The sequence below is a fragment of the Eimeria acervulina genome, genomic scaffold (genome assembly GCF_000499425.1).
Source record: "Eimeria acervulina Houghton genomic scaffold, Eah_scaff31, whole genome shotgun sequence".
Lineage (NCBI taxonomy): Eukaryota > Apicomplexa > Conoidasida > Eucoccidiorida > Eimeriidae > Eimeria > Eimeria acervulina.
In genome coordinates this window covers 28,896-54,104 of record NW_013549896.1, presented here as the reverse complement: position 1 = coordinate 54,104, position 25,209 = coordinate 28,896, and the positions used below count along the sequence as shown (strand labels likewise).

At 51.2% G+C, this 25,209-nt stretch overlaps 3 protein-coding genes across 3 annotated transcripts; 1 reads left to right on the top strand and 2 right to left on the bottom strand.

Moving 5' to 3' along the window:
• Positions 1-6,318: 6,318 nt before the first annotated feature.
• Positions 6,319-12,333, top strand: EAH_00006940 (hypothetical protein, conserved; the record flags this gene model as incomplete). The annotated part of the gene is made up of 14 exons (XM_013395999.1): positions 6,319-6,439; positions 6,545-6,628; positions 6,770-6,844; positions 6,977-7,367; positions 7,473-7,609; positions 8,317-8,712; positions 8,990-9,172; positions 9,286-9,531; positions 9,646-9,792; positions 9,968-10,179; positions 10,296-10,847; positions 11,324-11,640; positions 11,791-12,071; positions 12,200-12,333. 14 exons carry the CDS (start codon positions 6,319-6,321, stop codon positions 12,331-12,333), a joined length of 3,276 nt encoding a protein of 1,091 aa, XP_013251453.1.
• Positions 12,334-13,813: 1,480 nt separating this feature from the next.
• EAH_00006930 (EGF-like domain-containing protein, putative) lies at positions 13,814-17,695 on the bottom strand (the record flags this gene model as incomplete). Its single annotated transcript, XM_013395998.1, has 6 exons — positions 13,814-13,872; positions 14,080-14,231; positions 14,361-14,424; positions 14,606-16,114; positions 16,660-17,184; positions 17,470-17,695. 6 exons carry the CDS (start codon positions 17,693-17,695, stop codon positions 13,814-13,816), a joined length of 2,535 nt encoding a protein of 844 aa, XP_013251452.1.
• A 2,101-nt stretch (positions 17,696-19,796) lies between these two features.
• EAH_00006920 (hypothetical protein, conserved) lies at positions 19,797-24,454 on the bottom strand (the record flags this gene model as incomplete). The annotated part of the gene is made up of 8 exons (XM_013395997.1): positions 19,797-20,378; positions 20,960-21,248; positions 21,410-22,073; positions 22,344-22,348; positions 22,668-22,986; positions 23,309-23,429; positions 23,656-23,952; positions 24,149-24,454. The coding sequence occupies 8 exons, from the start codon at positions 24,452-24,454 to the stop codon at positions 19,797-19,799; spliced, it is 2,583 nt and encodes an 860-aa protein (XP_013251451.1).
• Between the last annotated feature and the right edge of the window lie 755 nt (positions 24,455-25,209).

Below are 25,209 nucleotides of genomic sequence, written 5' to 3'. Positions count from 1 at the left end.
CCTGCACTTACCTTTAAATTTGGAAGGCGCGCATGAATCCACAATAAGGCTAGTCTATAAATAAAGACGGAAAATGTATAATGGACAGTTTCCTATGGCGGCATGGGTGACGGCCCGTTGCAACTAGATTTGCAGTTCGTGGCATCATTGGGAGATTTGGAGAGGCTAGTTCTGAGCATTGTTCATCTGCTAAGAATTTCGGGGTCTATTGACGACTATTTTTTAGCAGGTGGGCAGCCAACCTCTTTACGTTGCCTACATGACGTGGACACTCCTCGTGAAGCATGTTCTCTACGGAGCTGTTGCTTAAGTACTATTACTTGCGTGCAGGCTGCCTTGAAAGTGCCAGGTAAGTGTTCAACAACTGGCTGCAGCGTTTGTGCATGCAGCGAAAATGGCTTTAGTGAGGCTGTGCATGCGTGGGTGGGTGCCTTGCTGCAATAGTTGGAACAGACTTAATTGTAAGTTATATCAGGCCGCCTCGTCTCTGACCAGCCCAAGCATTTGAGCCGCTGTGCCTAGTATGCCTGGGGTCTGAAGTGGAATTCAACTGCTTTTGGGAAACAATTTCTCACATGTTTGGTTCTACCGTGGCTCTCAACCGTCCGGCAAAGATCGAGGATGCTCGCTACGCCTCACGGTTCTGCCGAAGTCGAAGCGAATTCAGGGACGTACAACATAGGCTAGTTGTAGGAAAGAACTACAAGAAGTGCACGGCTGCAAAAGTTTATGGTACGGTACAGTGGAAGCTGCCTACTCTAGTTTCCTCTCCGCAGCGGGTAACTATCTCGAGACGTACAAGAGGTTCGAAAAGAATGCATAGATCCAGCTTGTTAAGTACTTCTGAAGATTTTGTTGGCCACGGTGCTTAGATACTTCAAACCTAGCGGTGATTAGTCACAGGGTGCCACTCTGGTTCACAGTGGTAGAATTCTCAAGAGAGAACAGAGTATAGAGAAAACATAACTTTGCATTTGAGGGCTGTACGTTCCGCTGGATAAAGGCGAACGTGGAAGTGACGGAGACTGTCTGAACGAACATCTAGCCGAGGGAATTTGACGAGCTTCCTCGATCTCAGCTCAGGAGTGCGTGAACTCTTAATAGGTACAGAAATGCTCGAGGTAAGAGCTCCTCAAAGGCAGCTGAACTCCCTTCCAATCTTAAGGGGGGCACGCCTGGGGTAGCCCTGCAGCACTAGTTGCAGCAAGGTGTGTTGCAGCGCATCTCAGTGCGAATCCATTCGCACCATCCCAGGCCTTTGGGCCACTGTGCGCAGGACGCCTGGGGAATGTAGGTTAGATAAACTGTTCTGGGGGAGCTTTTTCAAAGTGTTTGACTCTACTGCCGCTCACGACACCCCCTGCTCTAAAACCAAGGACGCTTATTACACCCCTTGTCTTCCAAGAAAGTGGTACTGTTGCTTATGCATATTCAGCATTATCGTGCATCCCCATCGAATGGGAAAAAGCCCAAAAGGAACTGTAGCCCAGTAAGTGCATTTTAAATGGGAAATCACACCTCCATAGAAGCAGGATATTCTTTCGCTGCCCAGGCTTTGGCAAGATATCCCTCCACTAGCACGGTTTTGGGGTGCCCGCCATATTTGGACGGCGGGAAGAGACAGGGGAACACATATATTGCATTTGCAGTAAAAGCAGGTTCAGTTGTGAGCCGCCGCGAGGTGCCAGTTTGTTGGCCGCGCCTCTGCAGAAAAGCAGGCTATGATCAATATCCAGGATATTCGGAAGGCAGGCCGGATTTCGAAAGTTGCGCCGTGACACGCGATGAGACGGGGAAGGCACGTGAATTGCAGCAGTTGTGGGGTCCCAAAAGGGATTTAAAAGAATTGCCAATGCTTAGATTTTCAATGTTTCAGGATTTCACAGCTTGTTGAGGAACCTGGAGCTTAGATTAACGCGCTCTAAAGAACTTTTCGTAGGGGGTCCTACGAAGCGCATAAGCAGGCAGGGAACTCTGCCAGGTGTCCAGAAACCAGCGCTTGCTACACCCTGTGTTCGCGCGCAACGTAACACACGCATTGCTGTCGTGCACCACACTCACGATATAACCAGGTCACCTTCTGAATACCTAAAGGTAGTTGTTCTTATTTACGTTCAGTGGGCCTGTGTCATGCACGCAAAGTGCACGCACAAGGCGCATTCGTACGGTGCCATGGCAGCATCGATGAGAAGGACATCTCCGTACCGTAGCATGTCGGCAGTACAGCAGCACCACAGCCACGCGCGGGCTTTGCCACCCGTTTTGAAACTTTGCCTCTCCAAGGCTCAACAATATCTGCAAATCGGAGCAGCCGTCACTCTTCGTCGATGGCGTGCACGATACTGGGGCACCGGATGCGTAATCCTAAGCTTCAGATGACTTTTCGAAAGCAACAGACTGCAGCTTACACCGTGGAGTAAAAATCAGAGCTGCACTAGGGTGATAAAAGTGCACTGCCGAGCGGGGCTGACCTGTGCGAAGGTCATTGTTGCTGTCCCTTCCTTTAGGTGAGCACGCTACCGCTCTTCTTTATGTGTTAAAACATATCGAATCTCCCAGCGTTTGCTCTCTTAGGGTAGTTGAGGCGGCGCGCGTGCATCTCTCCATCATCTCCATCTGCGCGTGTGCGCCGTCCTGGAGTTCCTTCTTTCCTTGGGACACTTGTCTCACGCCTAGAGGCTGCAAGGACAGCTTGAAGTGATGGCACGCCACCATACACTGCAAAGGGACATTGTTATGTACCAGCATGAAGGGCCCACAACGCAAGCTCGCCAACAAAAAGTTCGCCCCGGGTGTGAGTCGATACCTATGCTGTGCATTATTACCCTCCCAGTGCACCTGCATGTTACTTCTTTTCTGGAATGCTCATTTGCATAACTGAGCACTTACCTGTTCCACGTTCCAGTTTCAAGCCATCCAGATTCTGGATAGGGATTCGCATCCTTGGCCTCCCTCTCGCAAGTGTGCGATGCCACCCAGTGTAGCAACGCCTCTGGCAGGGGCGGTGGAATCTCATGAGGCGCGGCAAAGTGCAAAGAGGTTTTGCTAAGCTTTAAAAAGCTGGTTTTTCCTCCTTCACCCAACTGGTGGAGCCACGCAGTTCATCCTCCTGGGGCTCATGAACGGGGGTGAATAGCCTCTTCAGATGTGCGGCGCCGTCTACCACAATCCTTCCAGCAAAAAAAGCAAACGCCAAGCATAAAGACCCGTTTCATTGTTTCTAAGAACATTGGCAAGTGGGCTGTCAGCTCCCAGCGTTCAAATAGATGCACACGTTCCCCTACTGCAGACACTTACACGACACGGTTTGTAAGCCGATTAGGCTTACTCTCAACGTTTTGCAGTTTTGCAGTAGCGTCCTACTAGCGGTGGCAGTAAGAGCAGCGGTGTTACTCCGGTATACTTACATTTGCGACAAGCCCTTGACAAAAATCAGTTCCTGTCCTTCGGCTGAACAGCACCGCCATGGATAAAGCGGCGTGGCTTATGGACAAGTTGGGGTCTGGTAGAAAGAAGCAAATGACGCTTCGTCGGCATCATAAAGCTGAAATACAAACTCAAAATAACAGAATAGGCTAGTTGTACTGGCCAGTGCAACAGCAGCGGAAAGCTTTGATGTGCCAAGAAGGAAACTCGGAACGGATTGGACTTTTTTTCAGAACGGAGTTTGCGTGGAGTGGCGCCTCCTCCCATCAAAGGCAGATGCGCGGAAGTGGGGCTATGCTGCGCCCTTCACCAGCAGCAGCGGGGTAATTTAGCGTGAAACCCTCTACTAGTTCTCCATGTTACTCCGCCTAAACCCTCTCCTCTGGCAACTCAGCCTCCTGCTGGCGGCGTCACCGGGTGCAAGTCTTGATTTATCACACTGTAGTAACCAGCTTCTCTTGCTCGTTGTGCTCAGTAGCCTGCTCTTTATCGTATTGCATGCCACTTTGGGTTACATACGCGGGGCATGCGCTCTTCTTTGGTTGGCCGCATCGGCGAGGCTTTACAGCGAACCAGAACTCCTGCAAACTTGCATGCCGTACGCAGACTTAAAGGGTGCTACAGCAGGGAAAGAATTACCAATAGATAGATAATTACTCCATATGCCTGCAACTACTCTTATGAGCTGGCCGGCCGTTATGGATCTAAAGGTGCCAGCGGCTAGTTACCATTGCATCGTCACTGCAATGCTGCTGGCATTCCTCGCTCCTTCGCATTCCTGATGTTGCAGCAGCGGGGATCCGGCAAAGCTAGGAAGATTTGTTGCGTCCAATTGGGCAACTTCTCTCCTTTAATGTAGATAGTTGTAATTTCGGACATTGTCGTTGCTCCCCAACAGCAGCAGCATCCTTGCTTACGGCAGGAGTGGAACTTTTGTTCACAGAAGTCCAGTGGGTATACTCCCAGCAAGCGAAGGTGGTTGCGAAGGAATCGAAGTGTCAGACTGTGCCAGGTTCCTGCATGACAGTGTCTACTAGCCTCATAGTTGAGGTTCAGGCAGCATAACGTGGCCGCGTTCGAGGCGTATCTCTTACCGTCAACGAAGGCAAGGTGATATCGGTTTCCGCATAGCTGTAATGCCAGTAGCCTGCCAACGTATGGTATTGTTTCGGAATGAGAAGTAACGTTCGCATTCTAGTTTAAGGGAACGCGCGTTTGTTGCTCCTTTTGATTGACAACTACTGTGGGGTAAATATCTGTGTAGCTAGGGTACCCCCAGCAAAAACGACAGTATGGACTTATATCAAGCATAAACATCAACATTATCGGGTGCATTAGTTGACCCGCGAAATTCCGCTTCCTGTAGAACTGCTTCAGACGTTGGTGTATCTTGTAAAGACTTTAGGATAGTTGCCGCCTGCTGGCCACCAACCAAAGGCTGATGCAGCACGCAGTATTGCGCGCTGGCAAAAGCACCATACAGTGGGAATACAAGTACTGGATTAAAAGTTGCCCCGTCCGTATAGGTGATGTGTAGAACGGTATGCTGAAGAGCCTGTAATGCCCTTCTGCTCAGGACTCAGTAAACTGTTCTCGACATCATAATGAGAAATTTAAGGCGGTTTGCCCTCTTAAAACTGTAGCTTCTGCGTATCTTTTTCAGTCTGCGATAGCCCGACGAGCGTGAGCAGCTCTACGGTACGCAGGGTGCACACGGCAACCCCTTTCGAAGGAGAACATGGTGGCCCCTGGCAGTCATTCTACCTAAGAAACTGCACCGCAGCGTGAAATTCGGTTCATTTCAAGCTTCTATCAATATTTAAGGACATCGAACTGCGTAGCACATCATGCACGAGGCAAAGTAGAAGGGTTCTACGTGCGAAGGCAGTGACAGATTGCTGAGGAACTGACGCATTAAGGCCCGCCAGAACACTTTTTGCGACGCTTTATCCATATATGCGGGAAAAGTCTCTTGAGGCAGCAGGTTTGCCAACCAAGAAGTGATGCAAGCTAAACGGGCCTACCGCTTGGCAGCGCCGTGCCGATGGTCCAACAAGAGTAGAGCGGTATGGCCGTACTTCTAAATGCCAAAACTACTAAAGAAAACACGATACATGCCCCATATTGATAATCAAGTAATGATAAAGCTGGTTTCAAGTGGAAGATTGGCAACCTTGTGAAACAGGACAGCAGCCTACGAATCGGCGATGGTCACCGTGGCTCTGACAACGCCAAGGCCTAGCGGTGGGTCCGAAGATTGCGCGTTGGACTTGAGCAACGCTCTAAAATTTCTGCTAAACACAAGCAGAAAAGTGTATTTTAATTTGGCAAATCTGCTGTAGGAGGCTGGAGAGACGCAGAAAATTGTTCGTTGGGGACACCGACGGCAGTGAATGCTGGTGGAATGTGGCTGTCCCATTCTTCCCGCAGCAGTTGGTACGCGAACAAGAACGCCCTTCGGGAAAATCAGCTTCTGCAATCTGATCCATGTTTATTTGCTTTTCCTGTAGCATTCGCTGCTTGAGTTTCTCAACCTGCCGAACTATCGCCGAGCGCGGAGTCCAGGCCACAGCGCTGCCAATGTTGTCGGGGTAGTTCTCTCTGCACCCGATAAAGTGGCTAAGCCTACAATCTTGAAACGAGGTTCCAGCAAACGCTGCTTTGTAGAAGCTTACTCGGGCACAAATCTGTGTCCCTGGCCTGGTTCGGGGGGGAGCTGCGTTGCCAAGGGCATCAACGGCTGCAGTAAAAGCCAACGCGTTTCAGCGTGCTGTTTCTTCAGTGTGTAGCGTCTTCTTAGCTGGGCCACTTCTCTACACAGACTAACCTACCCTGTTCCACTCCCCCGGTCCTCGCGGAGGAATACCCAGCAGCGCTGGGACGGCAGCGACAATGAAGCTCTTTCGCCTCAAGTCGATAGTAGCCGGGGGAACGATATCTCTCGCCTTCGCTTCAGCAGAAAAAAGTCTACCACGTCAGAATGGCAAGAGCCAGACTCGAGGAAACTCGGATGGTGCGCATTTGCTGTCTTCGACTGTGTTGTGATTTGCTCCAATGCTGTTTCACGAAGCCACCGGAAGGTTTCGGTTATTTTTCTGTCGTATGGCATTTGATCCAGGCTTTCAAGATGAACTGAAACTGTATCTACTAGATATTCCTCTACGACCCTCAAGAGGGCTGGAGCTCACGGAGCCGTCATCGGGTATGCGAGCCAATGGCCTGCCCCAACTGCATTATCTCCCTACAAATATTGCTACTACGATGATTCCCTTCACTCCACAATTTTGGACCTTTAGCATAAAGCTGGTATATAACAACTTGCGTTACTGCTTCATTTGCTCAGTTGCTACTGCGGAGTCGAACATGCAAGTATTATTGGAAGTTCTTGGGGATAACGAACTGCTGAGAGGCCTTGACGGTAAGTTTGCACAAGCCATATTTTCCTGCTGGCCACCTTTTCAAATAAGTCGCCTTTACTTGCCCTTCTTTGTTTTTTACATCTCGGAACCTATTTGGGAGCTCTAGCTGCGTGCCTTGTCTGCCCGTACAGAAGCGAAGAGGCAAGCGTGCGCTCATTTGCAGGCCACAACCTGTCCAGAGTACCTCAAAAGCCCCTCATGTGACAAAGTAAGCATTAACGAACTACGGGACTTGCTGATGCAAGCAGACTCTCAAATCAGTTCTGCGGAAGGGGCTCCAGCAGCCTGTGCCGACGCTCTCCGCCGCGGACTGATGCTTCTTGACATCCTTGCCATAAAAGAGCCACTCGAAGTGTTTCAGAAACAGCCCTCTGCAGGACCACGCCATGCCCTGAATCGCCTTTTCTCCTCTCTTAACATGGCCTTTAAAGGGGGTGTACAACAATCAGGTCAACAACAATCCACTGAAACCGTCATACCGACAAGCAGCAGCCACAGCTTCGCTGAAGAGTTCATCGAAATGTGAGGGCGTATCGTGTCTCATAATCTGTGGCAACATAGCTGCAACCCCTTATCTTTTGGCCTAATCAGAACATATGTTTTTGGGGCCCCTACTCGTGTGCGCAGGCAAACATCCAAGAACAAGTCGAAAACAGACCCAGAATCCCCAAAACGGGTTGCCACTTTTGTAGGCAGTCTGGTGGGGATCTTTAGCACCTTTCCAGGATCCTACCTTGCATTTGCAGGAACCGGTGGCCCAATTGGTAAGCTCTTGCCTAAGATAGGGAAGGTGCAGTTGTCAATTGTTTTCCGGTAATATTGGAGCAATGTACAGGGGCGGGGGGGAGGGGGGTCGTTTGAGTTCACAGATTCACATGGGTTAATGCACTTCTGAAACGGTAATATTATGTGCCGTACTCGGGACGGTAAGAGAACAGATGACTATTATTATCCCCAGCGATTGCTCTCAATGGTGGCACGCCTATCTTGCGCAGCCTCCCTAATAATCAATTGGTTCGCTCAAGCCATTGCACGTTTCGATGAGTTCTTCGGGGAAACGGAAGGTGACCGACGCCCGTTAGCTCCTCTTCGGAAGCTCCTGACCAGCGGCCATGAGCACAGGCTTACCCATTTATACAGGATGTGCGGTACTGTGTTGGGATCCCGGCGGAAGAGTTCTAAACTCATCCCAAGCATTTTAGCCCTTCCCAGAGAGCACTTTACACGAAAGTCCCTACTTGTAGGCGTCCCGCGCATCTCCTGTGACCTGATGTTCCAAGCCACCTTTGCTTTGCATCTTGGTAAGAAATGTGTAGAAACAAAACTGGAGAGGCCGTAGCTCCTGGGGCTTCGTTGCGGAGGCTGTCAATGAGAACGCTGGGGGGTCACCATTTATCTTGTTGGATCTCTTTGATATCGCGGCAGATTTTCGCAAATCGGCGTTGCATCTGTGTACTGATATGATTCACAGCGGAGATGCATGCCATTGAGCATGTAAATAATCTGCGGCAGATGCTCCCGCCAGAGGGACTGGAGTACTCTATGCCTTTAGAACTGTATGCTGGAGGACGGGTAAATATCCGACGGCTTTGCATGAGCTTCAGGGCACGCCGTGGTGCAGAGTTACCACTGGATATGCCATGTTTGTACGATGACACTGTTCTTGCGAGCTTGGAGGCAAGCGCCGAGAAGAACGGCGCTGCTGCCGCAGAAGATACATCCTTGCTGGAGTCTGCCGCGACTGCCCAACAAGAAGTGCCATCGAGGGAAGGCAACCACAACGCTGAATTGGACTTTTTACTGCTTAGTCTGAGAGGCGGGAATCAGGAGGCAGCCGCACACCTCCTAGGCAATGATTCTGGGCCGTGTAAGCATACCTACTGGCCGTGCACCCCCACAAAGAAGTACCAGCAGAGCACTGGCAATAAATTTCATGCTTGCTTCGCTTTCGTCCGCAGGGTGGGATCTACTGTATATGATTGACTCAAGGACTTCCCCGCAGATTTTGAAGAGTTATAGACAAGGCAAGCTATGTTAAGGGCATCTGCAAGTATAGAGGAGTAAAGCAAGCAACAAAATACGGTGGAGACTTGCGGGAAACAAGAGCTGTCCTATTTTAATCCCATCCCTGTGCGGCTCAGGAGCAGCGTTGTGCAAAAAGGCTGTCAAGAAGCTAGGTTCGAGAGCTGCCAACGCCAGCGAAGAGAGCATTTTGTGCTCCTCAACCTGGCAAAAGGGTGTCTGGGACAAGCAACTTCACTGCCAAGCAAAGCTCGTCAGCTTGCACTGCGCTGCGTTGGAAAGCTTGTTCGGAATTTTTGAACACGGTAAGCTGCATGCGTGTAATTTGGGGTGGCAATCGCTGGCGTCGATAGCCAGTGTTGAACTGCCACTGCCTCACGCCAAAACGCTTGCGACGACTGGTTTGCTTGAGTTTCAGGACTTATTGGCCCAATTGGCGACTTGCTAAACACTATTGCTAAAGAAGCTGCTTGTGGAAGTGCCTCTGCAAAGTGTCCTAAAAAGGCAGTGACCAAGCAAAGTCCCCTGAAGATAGTTGGCAAGGAACCGACTGTGCTGTCTCGGTTCCTTCCGCAAGGTCCGGTTGGAGAAGGCATTTTTCGCATATTTTTCTTCCTCAGTGGCAACAAATGGAAAAACAGCAAAGAACTCATAAAATGTGACGGTAAGTCCCCTGGGGGGCGTTTGTGGAAGACAGCTTGGCTAGCTGCATCAGCTCCACTCCCAAGCATCCCGTGGTACTTTTTTGTGCCTTTCGGTGCCGTTTTTCTCCCTGCAGATGGTGTAGACAACTTACTCCACAACTTTGCAGCGCTAGTGTCGCAACGTGCGACGTCCTTGCTCTTCTCCCGGTGGCTGCCGCGTACCGTACGAAAGCTCGTGAAAAAATATCTCGTCCGAAATTATTCGAGGCGGCACTTTCGCTGTAAGTAAATAAAGATTATCCACATTTCCAACTCCATTCAGCAGCCAGCCCGGCGACACGTTTTCATTTACATCGATTGCTGCATGATATTTATTTATTTTTTTGTGCTGGTAATTCTGAGGAACGTGGGTAGACACAACACTTTGGCAAGATACTTTTGCTTGCGCTTGTTCAGTCCTCTTGTCGAAACTGCCCTCTGGCTTTTACTTAAAGCTTCGCTCGTGCATCGATATCCTCGTCCACCCGTTCGTCTTCCTCCATCTGAATCAGCTGGCGTTCACTGGCTCAGAGCTGTCAGGCGCTCGAAGTCCTGCTGGCGGTCTTTCAGAAAGGCTTGATAGTCTCATAGCTGAGACCGCTACAGAGGGACTTCCACAGCAATTAAAGGTTTGCTTATCTCCCATTTGCTCCTATACGCAAGAAAAGCCCATATGCACACAATGCAATAGTATGACTTCGGCAGTTTCAGCTCCATCAAGTGTCCGTCCGAACTGCCACTTCAGAAAAAGCTTCAAGCGGGGCAAAGGACGAGCATGAAGGATTTCAATGGGATCAACTTTGCTCGTGTTCATCCGCCAAAGCCAAGAACCTGGCAGGAATACCTTAAATTGGAGCTCGAAGACAGCATGATTACTTGGTTGATGAAGCCTGGTAGTAGAGAAAGGATAGAACACGAATGCAGGGGAGGCAGAGGATCTAATATCGTCGCTCTCTTTAGGGATAGTTTGGACCTTCTAAGGAGTTCCGACACTGAAAATCTCACGTTGATTGGAAAAGTCGTCAGTCCAAAAGAGACTTCTGTTGGTAGGCCATCGGGGTTGAAATCCTTTGTGAATAAACTACTGAGGCTTCCACCGTACAAGGCCCGGCACCACTCCTTTCTTGCAATTAACGTCCGTATTCCTGAGGCTATTGAGTTGGTGCGGACCTTGGTCGGCATCTACACACAGAATAAGGGAATGTTTGACAACCAAGAGGTCTTCATGACAGCCGTAGTTGACCTCTTTGCGCACTTTGAAGAGAAGAACAGAATGACCTCCGGGGGACCCCTTGGAGTAAGTTATTTTTGTATGGCGAACAAGGATAACGCTACAGCGCTGGCAAGTTCATGTTGGGTATGTGTCTCTCGAATGCCTGTATCTGGCTAGCAGTTAAGCAAATGCATGCATCTATGCTATCCTACAGGTTCCACATAGTGTTCTGGCGCCACCACTGCACCGACAATACGCGTCACTGCCAAAAGTCGATCGAATCAGAGAACTCAGTGAAAGCGCAATGAGCCACTTCTTCCGCCACATATGGACACTCATATTCTCTGTTTCCGCAAACAACATCATGAACGCGGGGAACCTAGATGGCCTTGAGAAGACATTCTCCGATGAGGCATGGAAAGTCTCAGTCAATGACCCGTTTCAGGCAAGCTACATGGCACTAGCGCTCAACAGCTACCCCGCAAGCGTTTCAACTCGGTATCCCCCAAATATCGGAAAACCCAGTGTCAGCTCTGCTCTTGCCTTCGTCATATTTGCAGGCAAGTTCGTTTGGCATGGTCTTGATGGGCGGGGATTTAGGGCTACGGCTCTTCAATCAGATGCTTCCTACAACGCAAAAGAGGATGCTGAAAAAGGCACAGTACGGATCCCCCACTGTTTTTACCAGTCAGGTGCAACTAACAGGCAGCTTGCTTTCTGCTAGCGGCCACCAAGGTCTCGGGATGTTCTTGCATGCCCAGTCGGTGTACTTGGGGTTAATGATCAAACAATGGATTAAAAAGCGCAAAGAAGATAGAATCCGTGAAATAATTTCCTGGCTGACGCTGGGCTTGTTCTTCGCTTCTTCTTTGGTTCGGTAAGTTCCTGGGTATTCTGTGCATACCTTCACGCTATTTCTTCTCTAGAGACTCAAAATTACAAAAAAAAATCCCTTTGCAAACAGTATTTCCACGTGGCACTCATTAGCAGTCGTATTGCTATTTGACAACTTATTGCGGTCTTGCAGAGTCACGGAAGGGGTCACAGAGATCGCCAACACTGGAAATGAAACGGGGCAAGCCAGCATGACAACAGGGTGTCCCCCAATAGGCTTATGCATGGACGACAACGGCAATGCGTTCGTTGGTAGTCCAACAGGCTCGCCTGCATTGACCGCTTTGCAAGCTGTCATGAAGACTGGGATCATGGCGAGCATCGCCATATTTGCTGGTCCTCTTATTGCCGTCCACAACATAGCCGTTTCTCAATTCCTTATTCTTAGTCGCCTGGAGATGGTGAGTAGGAAATGTATGAAGCAGCGGTACAGCACTTCCTCGACTGTTGCTCTTTTTAGTAGTCCTTACTGTAAGAACCCATGTATCTGCTGGCACAAAGGCGCAAGTAGTTCAAGAAGTGTCTGCACCATGCTGTTTCAGGCCCTCGGAAATACTTTCAAGCAGTTGATAAGTCGGATGGCGAAGAGCAAAGCCATTACAAACATCAAGGAATTGTTCTCAACACCACAGGATCGGAAGAAGTTAAGAGAGAGTGCAGCTCAAACGACCGCTAGTCTCGGCGACGAAGTTGAGCAGTCGTTAACTGCTTTCTTCCAAGGACACGAGCGGCAGAGGTGCCAGCGATAATAATGCGCATCATTAGTTCAACTTGACTCTAGTATCCACGATATCCCCATCCTATAAAGTCGTCTTTAGGGTCTCCTGGCTCTAGTTACGTTTTGTTTTAAAAGTGCAAACAAGCAGCTCCTCACCTCGCGTTCACTTTAGTTCGTTATTTTTCTAAAGCAGCACTCGCTGCCACATTTTTTTTGCTGGGAAACAAATCCCCATATGCATTACTAGCTAACCAACCGAACGTACATTTTGCACACCGCCCACAATCAACTTCATAAGCACAGAACGCATGCAAGTGCACTCCATATCTACGTATTAGCCACCAAACTAACCATGCTAACACTGCGCAGTGGACTGACGTGGCATCAATCCCTTGGACTAGTTTTTTCTGGTACACCGGATGTACAATTGCACGAAAAAAAAGCTACATACAGGAAAGCATACCAAAGTGTTCAAGCACTTCAAAACACACCCCAGTACTAGCCACTAAACTAACTAAACTAATACTGTGCAGTTGGTACACGGGAATTGATGTCAAGTCCCATAATTACAGGAAAAAAAGCTACATGCAGGGAAGCACGCCAAAGTGTTCAAGCGCTTTAAAACGCACCCAGAAACTTGCAAGTCGAGTCTCTTGCATGAGAAAGGAGCACCAGAATTCGCAGGGGTTCTAAAACCGATAGGGATCTAAATTTAGTGACAACCTATGATCGAGTGCTTGTCCGATAAAGAGAACACACAGCACAAAAGTAAACAAAAGGGCTGTTTCGAAAGAGCCGACACAGCAAGTGCCGGCAAGTGGAAACCAACAACCGAAGGCGCAACGCTTCGTAAACGACGGGGAAAAATCCCAAGGACGCCACGACAGGGCAAGCCAGCATCCTCTCCAGCCTATGAATTCGTTAAGGCGCTTTCTCCATCCAGTCCCGAGTTAACCGAACCCCGAATGATCTGCTTTTGGCCTTGGCGGGTTCAAACCTGTTCCTCCACAGGAGAACTAAGCACCACTTACCGCAAAAAATTGGGGTGTCCCACTGTGTGTTGAAGGCACCCTTGTAGTACGCCTCATATGTCAGTTCCCATTAAACAGAGAATAAGCTACGTTTCAATGCTAAATTCGGGCAGTTCCCCTCCACCGCGTCGCAACCAACCCTTTGTCCACTGGCATTGGGATGCTGCTGTATGCATGCAACTACGTAAAGCGTTACTTCATCCGCAATCAATTTCTTCTGTCCGTCTGCAGCTATCCAATTCGTGCGCCGTTACGTTCATTCATCTGTTGCACAAGCGCCGCACAAGGAGACAGATTCTGGAAAGCGGCAGCTACCTCGGTATCACTCCTTAAATGATTGCTGCTAAGTAGTTGACCAATTATCGCCGTCGAAATGGTCTGAAAACTACATCAACGTATGCAATACACTACGTTACCGTCTTTGCATTAGACGTACCATCCCATTCTGCATCTTGCGCTGCGTCACCTGCATGCGAAGGAAAACAGCATATGCATACACGACTGAACGTTGCAGACGATAGTAAGCAAACAGACGCTACTACGAACTGCCACCAAATATGGGATCCTCTCAACAGATTTGTATGCCACAAGCAATCAATTGCAAAAGTCAATCTCCGAGACAGACCCTTCGTGTGCAACAGCAAGTACAATTGAGCCAGCCAGTGGCCCTCACCTTCCGCATGAATTTCACCTGTTGCATCATCTGGAGTACTTGCGTAGTCGTCGAAATCAACTGAGATAGCTGACTCGGCTCTCGCTGGTCGGTCGGTTCCCCCCACTGTCTCATCTATCGGGGTTTCCGATGGGGCGCTCTGGACAGACGGCCTGTCGGAACCAAAAACGCAAGGAGAAATGTGAACAGCCAACTGGAAGGGAGCATGAATCACTTACACAGCCCGCAGACGGCCTGGCTCTCACTCGCTCTTACAGTACCGAGTTCAGGCTTCCGCTTACACAGTACTTTTCCTGTAGTACATCCCGCCAGCAGCTCCACAAAGAAGAAGGGCTGCAACAATCCCTAATGCAGCGTACAGCGCCACGTTACTTCCCTCTGAATTAAGCATACACAACATGCATTCATACGATCCAGGCTAGCTCCTGTCAAGCTATACTTCCGACCACTTCTCGCGCCTCTCTAAAATCAGTTGCACCAAAGAGGGCACAACCAAAAATTCGCCTTTCTAAAACGGGGGGCTGACCTTCGACACGCGCAAGGCAACATGCCTCTTCCTCCGTTGCACCAAGAGAGTCTCTAACACACTGTTCTTTGTCCTCTCCCAGCTTGTCCTTGCACTCTTTCGTCAAGTACTTGCAGCATGTTGAATAGCAATCAATGGCGCACTCTCCTTCACTATCCCTTATGATATGGCCCCCCACTTTGCAGATTTCGCTGCACTCTGGGGACATGTCTGCGCAGTCCTCGCCTGTGTAGCCTGGCTTGCAAACGCAGGTGGATGTTTCAGAGTTGCAAGTGGTGTTCCCCGCGCACACCGGTCCACCTTCACCGCAGGGTCTTGGTACAGTGCACTCGTCTCCCCCCCAGCCAGGCGGGCATCTGCACTCGCCAGTTGTTGGGTCGCACTTCCCATCGTTGCTGCAATGCACGTCTGAGCACACGTCCTTGCAGTTGGGAGCTGGAAATTCTGGAGCGCATTCGCAAGCGTTCGAGCTGTTGCAAACACCGTTGGGCGCGTTGCAGTCACTGTCAGATTCGCAGCAATTGCTTTCCAAAATCTCGCAGTTGAACCCGCTGTAGCATTTGGGGCACCTGCAGTGTCCCGTCAACTCGTTGCACTCGCCGCCGTTCAAGCAAGTGACCCCAGCGCATCCAGTGTTATCGCATTTGTCTCCCGTAATAGAAGGGGCGCACTGACAGTTGTTGTACACGCACGTGCCTTGTGGAGCATTGCAGTCACTGTCCGTTTCACAGCACCGAGGGTTCTCAGACTGACAGAGATCCCCCGAAAAACATGCTGGGCATTTGCACTTGCCCGATGGCATCTCGCACTCGCCCCCGTTCTCACAAAGGACTGTATCGCAAACGGTGGTTTCGCACCGCGACCCCAAATAACCTTCTGGGCAGCTGCAGACTCCGCTGGGCATCTGACAGGTGCCGCCGTTCAGGCACGCCACATTGTCACAAACTCCAGTCTCACACATTGGGCCGCTGAATCCCGCATTGCACTTGCACTTATTGCTGTCGCACGATCCATGCCCGTTGCAATCTGCGTCTGAGCTGCAACACTCTGAAACTGGAGTCTCACAGTTGGCCCCTGTAAAGCAAGGAGGACACTTGCACGTACCGTTGGGGAGTTCGCATGTGCCACCATTTTTGCATGGGTTAGAGGAGCAAGGCCCCTGGAGAATAGCTTCTGCAGGGGGTTCTTTTGCAAGATTGGGATCAGAAGCACTTAGCGCAGTAAAGGAGATAGCCCCGTTCACCGTAAAGATGCAAGTTGGCACTATAGAATACAGGTTACAGGTGCCCTTCTGGCTGTTGCCTGACCCATCAGGAAACCACGAAGACCAAAATGTCGATGAGCTGCCCGTTCCTCCCACTCCAGGTGGGCTGTCGTCGCTGCTAGCCTCGAAAACGGCCTCTCCACACTCTCCTGCAGTCCCTGTAGAAGAGGATGCCACTTCCAGCTGAGTACATATTCCGCCTGAAATGGTCCCAAACATGACGTTCTTCAGAGGCTCCCTCGGCGCTGCAACGAAGCAACAGTAAAGCCACGCACGCAAACATCGAAAGAGCTGAGCTGGGGTTGCCCCTTCTGCATAGACACGCCACAACTCCGCAGGTTGCTCTGCCAAATCCTATTGCAAAAAGGGATACGTGAATATGCGAACAACACAATAACACTATGCGGAAACGAAGTCCAGGACTGCTGCTTACGGCAAGCTGTTTCGTAATCGGGTCTGGTAAACGCCGATACATATGTGTAGTTGGAGGAAGCAACAGTCTTGTGAGCCTTCACACAGTACTTGGCGTTTGAATCCGTCGCTGTCTTGACGGCGCAATTACTTCCCATATATGTCTGCGTGTGGTATCCAAGGATAAGACACTCAGAGGTGGAATGGTTGAAAACGGCAGGCAAGCTACGGTAGCAGGGCCTGTTCATGTCCCATGGCCAGCACATGCTGGTGCAACGAGATAACTGAGAACAGAGGAAGGGATCGTTAGCGATGTTGGGAGATTTCATAGAACGCGTCTTCTGAGGAGGTGAATAGGGAGGACAGCCGACACCGTTACCAATGAAGTCGTATCCCTGGTGCCCTCCCTTGCCGTGGAAGGCATAGGCTTTGTCGGCCAGGGACGTTCCTGGCAGTGAGGGATCAAGGAACACAAGAGGATTGCTTAGCGTGACAAAGCGGCAGACATCAGGATCGTACTCGCCGTCCTGCAGCATGTCATTTTGATAGACAGCCTGATTAAAGGGACATTTGACCAAGTACCCAGAATACATACTCCATCCTGACTTGTCCATGGGCACTTCAGATGTCCCAGGGGAGGCGGAAGAGGAGCAGCCCTGAGTTGAGAAAGGCATCGTGTTGCCATGAATTTCATTTGTGAACCGGTCCTGATCGTCCACTGGCTTTCCAGTCCTGTCCACAAATGCGATGTACTTCCCATAGTTAGGGCAGGCTCCCACAGCCATGAGCCGCTGGCCTAAATAGCGCTGAGTGTCTACCTCTGCGTCGCTTCGCGTGCAGTAACCCTTCCTGGACCGATCCCACATTGTCGCATAACCCACTTTGACTCCCGCTGTCTGGTTACCTGCATAGAGACACCCACGCGAGAAACCCACAACAATTAATCCCGGAATATGTAGCGAGTACTCTACCATTAAGCTAACAACCCCCCCAAAAGAATTTGAAAATAACAAGGAATACGGAAACGGAAGCCCTAGAAAGCGATAACCTAATTGCATTTACACCTAATACCCAGCCCTCAGTCCACTAACTATCATCCCCTGCAACCGCTTTCATATTCCCGCTGGATATGCAACTGCTTTCAATCCTTGCATATGCGAAGGAACAAGTTCATCCTCCAACGCCTTACGTGAAATCCACTTGTACGTAACCCCTTTGTACGCATAAGACTGCAGGTCAGAACCGGCCTTGGCCCATTCCAGCTGGATATGGTTCGCCGGAATATTAAATCGGTTCATGTAATCACGAGCAGCATCCCCACTGTGTACTGTGTGAGAAGAAGAAGGGATTGAAGAGAGTGTGAAACTGAGGAAAAGTGGAGCCAGAAGGCCGAAAAGTCGAACGAATTGACTCATTTTGACCAGGAAATTGAAGTTAGCAAAGAAGATGAAGAATCAGGGAAGAGTCAACTCCATATGGATCTAGCACTAGAGAACTCCGCTCTCTGCACTGGTGGCTCTGATCGGCAGCACTAGGCAGCAGCGAGGCCTGAGGCGCCTGTGCGGGAAGCCACAGGAGTGATGGAATGACTGCTGAGTCGCCGCTTGGTCGGTTGCCGGGATGGAGATTTCTGACGAAGGAATAGCTCAAATCGACGTCGTTCGGCTTGGCATCACGATGCGGCAGATGCGACTCGGATGGAGCTGGGGGAACTGGAACGAGCAAGCAGCACACCCAGAGCCAGCAAGAATCCTAGGGGAAGGTAAAGCGCTGTGGCGAAAACAGACAGTGTGGGAGGAGAGACCAGAAACCTCTGTGCACGTGCAAAGGCCATCCGAGCGAAGCTCAAGGAAGTCTATAAAAAAGGCGCCCAGAGCAAACCGGTGCAGAGACGAAAAATGAAGAGAAACAAAGATAAGGTGGCCTTTCGCAACAAGTGAATTGTTAACGGGGGAGGACCCGGAAGTCTGGTGAGGAGGACTGATGAAGACCAAACCGGTCGCTTCAGTGAGCGATGCGTACAGGAGGACTGTGCGCACGGCAAGCAGCGACGTAACTAAAATTTGAAAAATGAATACACAGCCCTGGAAAAGAAACACCAAATTCAGGCAGTCGTCTGAAAGGAGAAGCCCTGCTGCAGCTGCGTCAATAGCTAGCCGCCGGCTAGGAATACAACTCGGGGAGTCAACGGTTTTCTTCGAGCAGAGTTGACACCACTCAGTTGAACATATCGATACTGTCGCGATGTATCTTCATCAAGAAAAGGTACCGTGCTTTCACGCCAATGAACAGCAAAAGATGACCGCTAGCTTTGCCTTGCATGCAAGAACGATTCCTGTGCGCATGCACTTGCCGCCCGAGCATGAATACGCATCTTTCCCCCCTTGTATATATCTTCGACCTCTCTCCAGTTGTGAAAAAAGACCTCTTTTAGCGGCACATTAACCCTCTGGGGTTATTCTCAGCTCCTCCTTCCGGGTGGAGTCTCGATACTGCTCACGGCAACTCACTCGCAACCGGCCTGTATGCTCATTGAAATAGAACGTCCAAAACATTTTGCACTGTGTAGAGGCATTGCAAATTGTTCGAATGGACGTGAGATTATTGGAAGTAAGCGAGATATGTTGGTGTGGTTCCTCTAGCATTGGGCACCAGAGCAATACCTTCGTCTTGTCGGTCACTGAGACCTGAATAAATGTGGTGTTCAAAAGGCACTCAGCGAAAGAAATGCGTTCAAAAGGCACTCAATACAAACGCTGTGTACGTGGTGCCCACTGCGAGCCTTCATGGCGGCCAACTTCGTCAGCAGAGAATGACGAACCCAAGGGGATGGTCGCATGCACAGGGCCGTACACCGCATTAATTCTATCAACTCGACTCTACGCAGCAGTGGCAGAAATAATCAAAGGAGGCAGAGCAAGCAACCATGCAGAAACTCGCAAGTGCTGGAATGTGTAGACTGCCTAGTTGCCCTGCAGTATCTTCCCCCCTAGCCGCCCACTATGCATCCCCAAGAAACGAAACAGTGCCTATTTACTAAACAACCGACCACTTTGGCTGCTAAACCATCTTGCCACTCTGGGACGGGCTATTGCTCTACACTATAACCGATGTTCCGAGCAGCCTATTGTTTGCTTTGATTTACTGCCTCAGGTTTATCCACGTGAGGAAAGTGTTATTTGGCTGCTGCTCTGTGTAGCCATGCTGCGCATTGCCCTCAGTAGAGGCTGTTACGTACGTTGTAGGCTGGAGGGTAAACACTACCTGGCTCTCCTAAATCTTCAACCCTAAATTCTAAGCAGTAAACCGCGGCAACTGAGTAAGTGAATGCAAGCCAAAAGTAACGAGTCAAATTCCCTTTGCTCCAGGTACCCAAATGGGGCTTGAGCAGCTTTAAGGCTCGGGAAACTGCGGCTGCAGTAGTCGCTGCCCTGTGGCAAGGATTGGGCTGTATAATGTTCGATTGGCAACGCCTTCGCTGATGCGCCGGTTCTTCACAGCCGTTGCCTGCAGCGTTCACGGCGTATCCTGTGACATCGGCGCTCGATCCGCCTTGTTGTGGGTGGCGTCTTCTGCTCCTCTGAAGGCGAGACCTTGGAGCGCTCTCTCCGCTCGTTGAACTGCTCGGCAAGTATTGGGTGTACCGACCGCTGCCAAGGTAGTCCCCCTTGGCCGGGTCGGTGTGGCTGCTGCTGCCGCGTCGGCAGCACTCAGGAAAGAAGAGGCAACAGTGAAGCCTGAGGCGCGTCTGCGGGAAGCCACAGGAGAGATAGATTGACTGCTGAGTCGTCGCCTGGCCGGTTGCCGGGATGGAGTGCGGCTGGGGTTTCTCGGTAGCTGCTGATGGCATGACAACGCTTCCTCTGCCTCTCTAGCGTCACCGCACACGCGAGACCGCCGGGCAGGTGACCCCTCCCTAGAGGCAGTTGGTGTTCCGGAACCAAGACATCGGGGGGAGCGCATCGGGGATTGCTTTTCCTGCAACTCTTTCAAGCTGTGTCGGAATCCCAGGCGAAGGGAGGCCCCGTCAGGAAGCGCCACATCCCCGCTAGAAGCTGCACAGGCATTTCTGTCGGGTGGCAAGAAGGTGAAGAGGGACTGTAAACACAATTGCATATGGCTTAACAAAACAAAAGCTCAAAACCACCTTCCCGAACCCGCTAGCCAACAGACAAACAAGCTTACACAAAAACTGGCAAATGGTCTACTGATGGCCACAGGCATCTCCGTACACTTCGTACAAGACAAGTCAAGCACAGCAAAACAGGCCAATGATCGCAGTACGCGCTACGTAACTAGAAAGTCACTCGGCGTTGTGTAGGCAAGGAAATAACACCACACTATCTGTTCATCTGCATGCGCAACTATATGTGTTGTACAGTTCTGACGACGTAAACCTGCGTGAATCAGCTCATTAGTAATCCCATTTTGCTGCTGGCTGTTGGCAGCTCTGCGGGAGTTGTAAAGAGTGAAGTGCATTAGGCAACCTTGGTCCCGGACCAGTCAGCAGCCTTTGTCCCGGAACAGTCTGGCATTCATGCATAGCTCTACGGATGTAACCTCCGTGTTTTTCTAGGCATGTTGATGCGTGCGCTCGTTTGGTGTGTTTGTTCGTGTGCTGATGGGGGTGCTTGCGTGCGAGGAGACGATTCCTGCATTCCGCAGGCAGCGTGACAGACCCGATCTTGTTTGCGCTGGTGAGTGAGTCTCATGTAAATATCTTTTCTTAGAGCTTTTGCGTCTTCTGCACCAGACGTTGCTGCCAGCTGCTCCAGCCACTTGTCTCTCGACAGCTCTTCTTCCTTCCGCTCGCCCTCGTCGTACCCCAGCAGCAGCAGCCGCTGTGCGCGCGTCAGGACACCGGACGCGGGCTGCAACAGCTGCTGCTGCAACTGCAGCCATTGGTTCTGCCCCTCGAATGGCAGCAAAGCCACCAGCAGCAGGCTTTGCACTGTCAGCGGCTGATGCCTGAAGCAGAGTAACAGCCCCTGTGCGCCGATGAAGCATAAATTGGCAGTTAATACCAGCGGCTTCCCTAACCGAAGCAGTGCAACAGCAGCCCAGCGGTGTCTCCTCACGGTCACTCCCTTGTTGTGAGCCTCAATGGTGCTATCTTCTCTGTCACTTACCACTTGGAAAGCCGCAAATGGGTGGTGCGGAATGCACGCAACTGCTCCAATAGCATGTGGTCGTCTTCTGCAACCCCCTTATCTACACTTTGCTTCTGCTTTGGCGGCCCTTGCTCTCGTTGCAGTTGCTGCCTTTCCCCCCAAATTTCTCCCCACGTCGAATGTTCAGGTCCAAGATCTTCTAGTACCTGCAGTTGTTGCCGTCGCGCTGCTAGGTGGAACAGCACCATATCCTGCTGCTTTTGCTGTTGTTGCTGCAGGGCCTCTGCTGCAGCACTGTAACGCTTCCTGCTATTACTGCGGCATCGTGGGGTCCCAATGGAACTCCGTCTGCTGCTGCGAGGAGTCCTCTGCGCAAACTCGGCGGCAGCTGCCGCAGCTCTGGTATAGTCTATGGATGCTTGCTCATCTTGCCGTTGCAGTTGCTGCAGCACAAGCTGTTGCTGTATGCGCACATGACGCAGCAGTTTGTGTTGCTCCTCTTTCTGCTGCAGCTGAGGGGCTAGAATCTGCTCTCGCAGCCACCTCCGGTGCCGCTGCTGTCTTTCTTTCCAGTCTGTCTTTACGTACACGTATGCAGTTCGCCCCTCGGAAGACACCCACATGCTGCTGCTGATTTGGTGCCTTATCTCCGCACCTTTCAAATCAAATCGAGATATCAAGTCTGTGAACACGCCGAGGACAGGAATATGTCAAAAAATGTGCGCTTGCACAGGAGAGGATAGAAGCAGGAGTCAGCTGCCGCAGAATGCCTATCTTGGTCACCGTATCGCTAAGCCGCATCTCAGGGTACTGAAGCATTACGGAGGGGACAGAGAGCAAGTGTGAACTTTGTTGCAGTAGGGTGTAGTATTTGCTTCGTTGCATGCTAGCCCCCAGGCGTTCCTTCCTTCGGCTCTGCCACGCTCAGCCTGATCCGTTCGCGCTGACTCACCGTTCCTAAAGGAGAGGTAAAACCACCACGTCTCCGTCTGCATGAACATGTGCGTAATGCTGCATACCAGCGACGCCCCCGACAGCAGAAGCAACAGCAGCAATCCACAAGCAAGCAACATCTAGCAGTAAGTAAGTCTACAATTCAGTGCACAGCCATGGCAGGCGCCACGACAGGGCGAAGCAGTACCGTTGCTCCCACTCAAGACGGAGCAACGATTTGTGCAGTGAAAGAGGTGTCGGCACAGCGGAGCATGGGTGGCGGATGAAGTGGTGTTTCATGCATCGGGGGGAAAACTGAAGAAAGAGAGGGGATTTCATTTACAAGTTAATCAGAGGCCCCTCCATGGCGGCATCGAAGGAGTAGGCGTGGGTAACACCTTCTAAGTCCAGGAATGCCGAGAGGTCATCGTGGGCAAAGGCCACGGCGCGCATAGGTCTAGCCTGAAACAATTCCTGAATATCTTTGGTCAGAGCACTTTCTGTCCCTGCATCTCCCTTCTCCACCTTAGCACTCGTCGCTGTCTTGACACCCGGATCTAGAGCCCGATCCCTAGCCCGCAGCCGCGCCGACGCCTCCCGCAGAAGCAAACACCGCTGCGTCTCCAGCGACAGCCCAAACGCCTGTGGGCACTTCTCTATCCCTGCATGCAACAACCAATGAGGGAATGGCGAACGCATCATGCGCCCGCCGCGGAAACGCCCCGAATGTACACGTCAAAGAATCGCGGTAACACATACTAATATGCATATAACAACGTAGTGTCCCGAGTAGTACGCAACAAAAACACTAAGCAGCAACTAAGCAGACAACAAGTGCAAATGGCATTCGTAAACGAAAGCCCGCAGCATGGCTGTAGATGGTGCAGACGGAAACCTGCTACATGACCCCCTTAGAGCAGTGCGGCTTCTATCGTTGCGGCAACAGCTAGATGGGAAAGCATCACGACAGACGTAGCTGCGTACCCAGACAAGCAAGCCAGTCGTGTTCGTAAGCAGCAATCGCGCTAGGGGCCCCCCGTCCGCTGCCCAGATCGCAGAAGACACTGAACTGGTCGGCACCGTATTGCTTCGCATAAGCCACCACCTATACGGAACGCGCATACACCCCATAAGATAGTTGAGATGAGGACTTTACCAACTACAACAACAGACACGGCGCTCCCTTTGCATAAACGAGGACCAACACCCCATGGCTATGTCCGCACTCCACGCTGCCTTGCATAGCTGCTGCCGCAGCTGTCGTTTTTCCCTCAGACGCACAAACAGCCGGTGAGCGTGCGTCTATGCTTTCAGGATAGCTGATGCATCACCTGCTTGATGAAGCTTTCGATCATTTCACCGTACATGCCAGCGGTGGAGGTGGCAATTTGGGCGGTGTGGCCTCTGTACAGAAAGGCAGTGGGCTTGGCTGCATACGAGGCGGGATCGAGAGTGCGCGCATCAGCGGCAAAGGCGCTCGCAGAGGCGACGGCAGCCTCTGTCAGGTCACGCGCCGCTTTCGCAGCATCTTCTTCTGAGGGGCATTCATCTTTCCATGCAGAAACCAGGCACGACCGCAATGGCGATTCAGGTGCGATTTCGTGAGCAGGCGACTGCTTCCTCCGAGACTAATGTACACAAAAACAACAACAAAGGCAAACGCAGCTGCCATGCAAGCCCTTTGAATGAACTGGTTCGTTTGGACCTGCAGCAGTTCAGGAGGATTCCATTCTCCCTCCCCATTGTTCGTAGCAGGATAGAGAACCTCCTAGAGGCTAAAGAAATATGGGAGGAAACCAAACTCGCGAACGCGCCAAAACTTACCGGTGTGGCCCCCCCTTCACAGCGAGTACGTCGGGCCCCCGATTGCTGCCCAGCTCCGACGTACGGAGCCGAGCAGCAGGCAGCGGAGCGCCGGCGGCGCTGCACAGAAGCTGACGAAGATTGAGGATGCCGCCGTGGAGGCTCTGGTTGCGAGAGCGGGAAGGAAATGCCTTCTTCTTCCCACAGTCCTGGATCGTGCATCGAGGGCTGCGTAGACAGCTCACACATTCCCCCTTGCCCTTCCGCCTCCACAGGGAATACAGCTTCGCACGGTGCTCCCGCAGTTTCAACAGTAAGAGAACTCATCTGATCTCTGAAACCTGAATTACAGCCGATCTAGCGCACCTCCGTCAGGACCGGGCGCGGCTGTTCCGGGGCATCAGGCTGTCATCAGGAGTATTGAATACAATCAGAAGCACGTAGCAAGACAAAAGCAACAACCAAACGCCTGAAACAGGAAAAAAATTGCGATCCACAGGGGCAGCTCTGAAGTACTGCAAAACACGGTCTTCGCAGTGCTGCGGCTGGCGGGCGCCGAGGTCACGACCAGGTCTACAGTGACACGTCGGCACCGTTGCAAAAAATAGCCAATTAAACCTAAAACAATGTTTTGGAGTAGGAAAAGGGGAGTAACAATGTCGAGACACGGGGCTGGCGTGCTTCCCGGTGGTTGGTGGTTCCCGCCCGCCACCCGGGTAGTTTGAATCGTGTTCACGACGTCTTTAGCACCAGTAGTGCGCTCCGTTAAAACCAGACCTCTTATATAAAGATAATAAGGAAGCTGTTTTAACCAGCACTGCGCCCGCCTTCAAGGAGTAGTTACGGCACGCAAGTGCGCCTGGGCCTTCGTGCCGTCAAGAATTGCGGAGTGAGCGTACACCCTACCTTCCAAAACGGCCTTAGCGTGCATACCCCGCATACTTACATGACCCCTAAACGTGTCCCCGTGTTCCAGCGTGCTGGGACACTATCCCTCTCTACACGAGCTTAACAACTACACTGGTGTCATGGCTGTTCCTTTCAAGTGGAATCTCTTCCCGGCAATGCCGAAACCCGACACG